Source organism: Chlorella variabilis, assembly GCF_000147415.1.
Source record: "Chlorella variabilis unplaced genomic scaffold CHLNCscaffold_281, whole genome shotgun sequence".
Lineage (NCBI taxonomy): Eukaryota > Viridiplantae > Chlorophyta > Trebouxiophyceae > Chlorellales > Chlorellaceae > Chlorella > Chlorella variabilis.
This window is the reverse complement of record NW_005434873.1, coordinates 1-1,519: the sequence shown is the minus strand read 5'-3', so window position 1 is coordinate 1,519 and position 1,519 is coordinate 1. Positions and strand designations below refer to the sequence as shown.

The 1,519-nt window shown below is 69.5% G+C and overlaps 1 protein-coding gene across 1 annotated transcript; it reads right to left on the bottom strand.

Annotated features, from left to right (window-relative positions):
- Positions 1–47: 47 nt before the first annotated feature.
- CHLNCDRAFT_140114 (hypothetical protein) lies at positions 48–713 on the bottom strand (the record flags this gene model as incomplete). Its single annotated transcript, XM_005842582.1, has 1 exon — positions 48–713. One exon carries the CDS (start codon positions 711–713, stop codon positions 48–50), a length of 666 nt encoding a protein of 221 aa, XP_005842639.1.
- Positions 714–1,519: the final 806 nt, after the last annotated feature.

The following is a 1,519-nucleotide window of genomic DNA, read 5'->3' as shown; positions in this document are numbered from 1 at the left end:
GCTGCGCCAGCTGGCTGCGCTGCGCAGCTTCCCCCAGCTCGCCGAGGTCAAACAGGTGCTGGCTGCTGCAGGTCCAGCTGCATGCCGACCGCTGCGAGACCGGCCGCCAGCTGGGCAGCCCAGGACTGCTGTGCCAGGGGGTGGGCGCCATCTGCGAGCTGCACGCTGGACAACAGCGCTTGCTGCAACAGGCTGCCGGGACGCTCCTCCAGCGTCTTGTTCCAGAGTTTGGCTGCCCGCCGCAGCCAGCGCTGCCACAGCGGGCGCTCGCCAGTCTCCGCAAGGAGGGCCGCATTGGGGGTGCTCTGCCGGACCCCCAGCAGGTGGCGTAGGTAGCTGAGCTGGAGCTTCTCGGCCGCGCTGCCGGCACTGCCACGATGGCAGCACGCCGCTTTGGCCGCCAGCTGCACGCCCCACACCTCAGCACCATGGGACAGCACCGAGTCCACCATGGTGCCGAAAAGTCGCAGCTGGACGGGCGCCGCCTCGATGCCCACCTCTGCGCAGCGGGTCCGGCAGTTGTGCATAGCCAGGCGCGCCAGCTGTGCCCGGGCTGGCGCTGCTGCCCCTGCCAGGCAGGTGCTGGAGTGAAAGGCGATGCCGAGATACTTGAAGCTGGTGACTGCCGCCAGCTGCTGGCCGGCGAAGGTGAGGCCTGCTGCCTCTGCTGTCTGCTGCGCCGCGTGTTGGGTCCGCCGCCCGCTGAGCAGCATGAGCTTGGTCTTGTCGATGTTGACAGTGAGGCCCCACTGCCGGCAGTACTGCTGGAGCAGGTTTAGCTGCCGCTGCAGCCCGGCCGCTGAGGGGCCAGCAGGACCATGTCGTCGGCGTATAGCACCGCGGCGCCGCCGCTGCCGAGGAAGCTGGGGAGGTCGAGCTGCTCGCCACGCCGCGCCGCCGCCATCAGCTCCTCCTCCAGGTCGTCGATGTAGAGGCCAAAGAGGGTGGGGCTGAGGGGGCAGCCCTGCTTCAGGCCTGTCACGGCCTGGAAGCAGGGCGACAGCCCGGCTGAGGTGCGCACCGACATGGGGACGTTGCTGTACAGCGCCTGCGCTGCCGCCAGCCAGGCTGTGTCCACACCGCGTGCCGCCAGCTTCTGCCAGAGCTGCTCCCTGGGCACGCGGTCGTATGCCTGCTTGAAGTCGACGAAGCAGCCCCACAGCTGCTGGCCTCTTAGGCGGTGTTGGTCCCGGAGTGCGCGCAGCACGAGTGCTGCCTGCGCTGTGCCGCGCAGGCGCCTGAAGCCAAACTGCCCTGCTGCTCTGAAGTTGCTGGCCTCTGCCCAGTCTGAGATGCGCTGCTCCAGGATGGCGGCGTACAGCTTGGCGGCCATGGTGCCGATGGCAATGCCACGCAGGCTGCTGGTGGGGTCGCCGCCGGGCTTGAGGATGGGTGCGATGATGCTGAGCGCGTCAGGGGTGGCCAGCTGCCCCACCCGCCGCCATGCTGTAGACGGCGGCCAGCACGGGGGCCAGCTGCTCCGCTGCGGCCTTGAGGAACCACGGCGCAGCTCACCGCA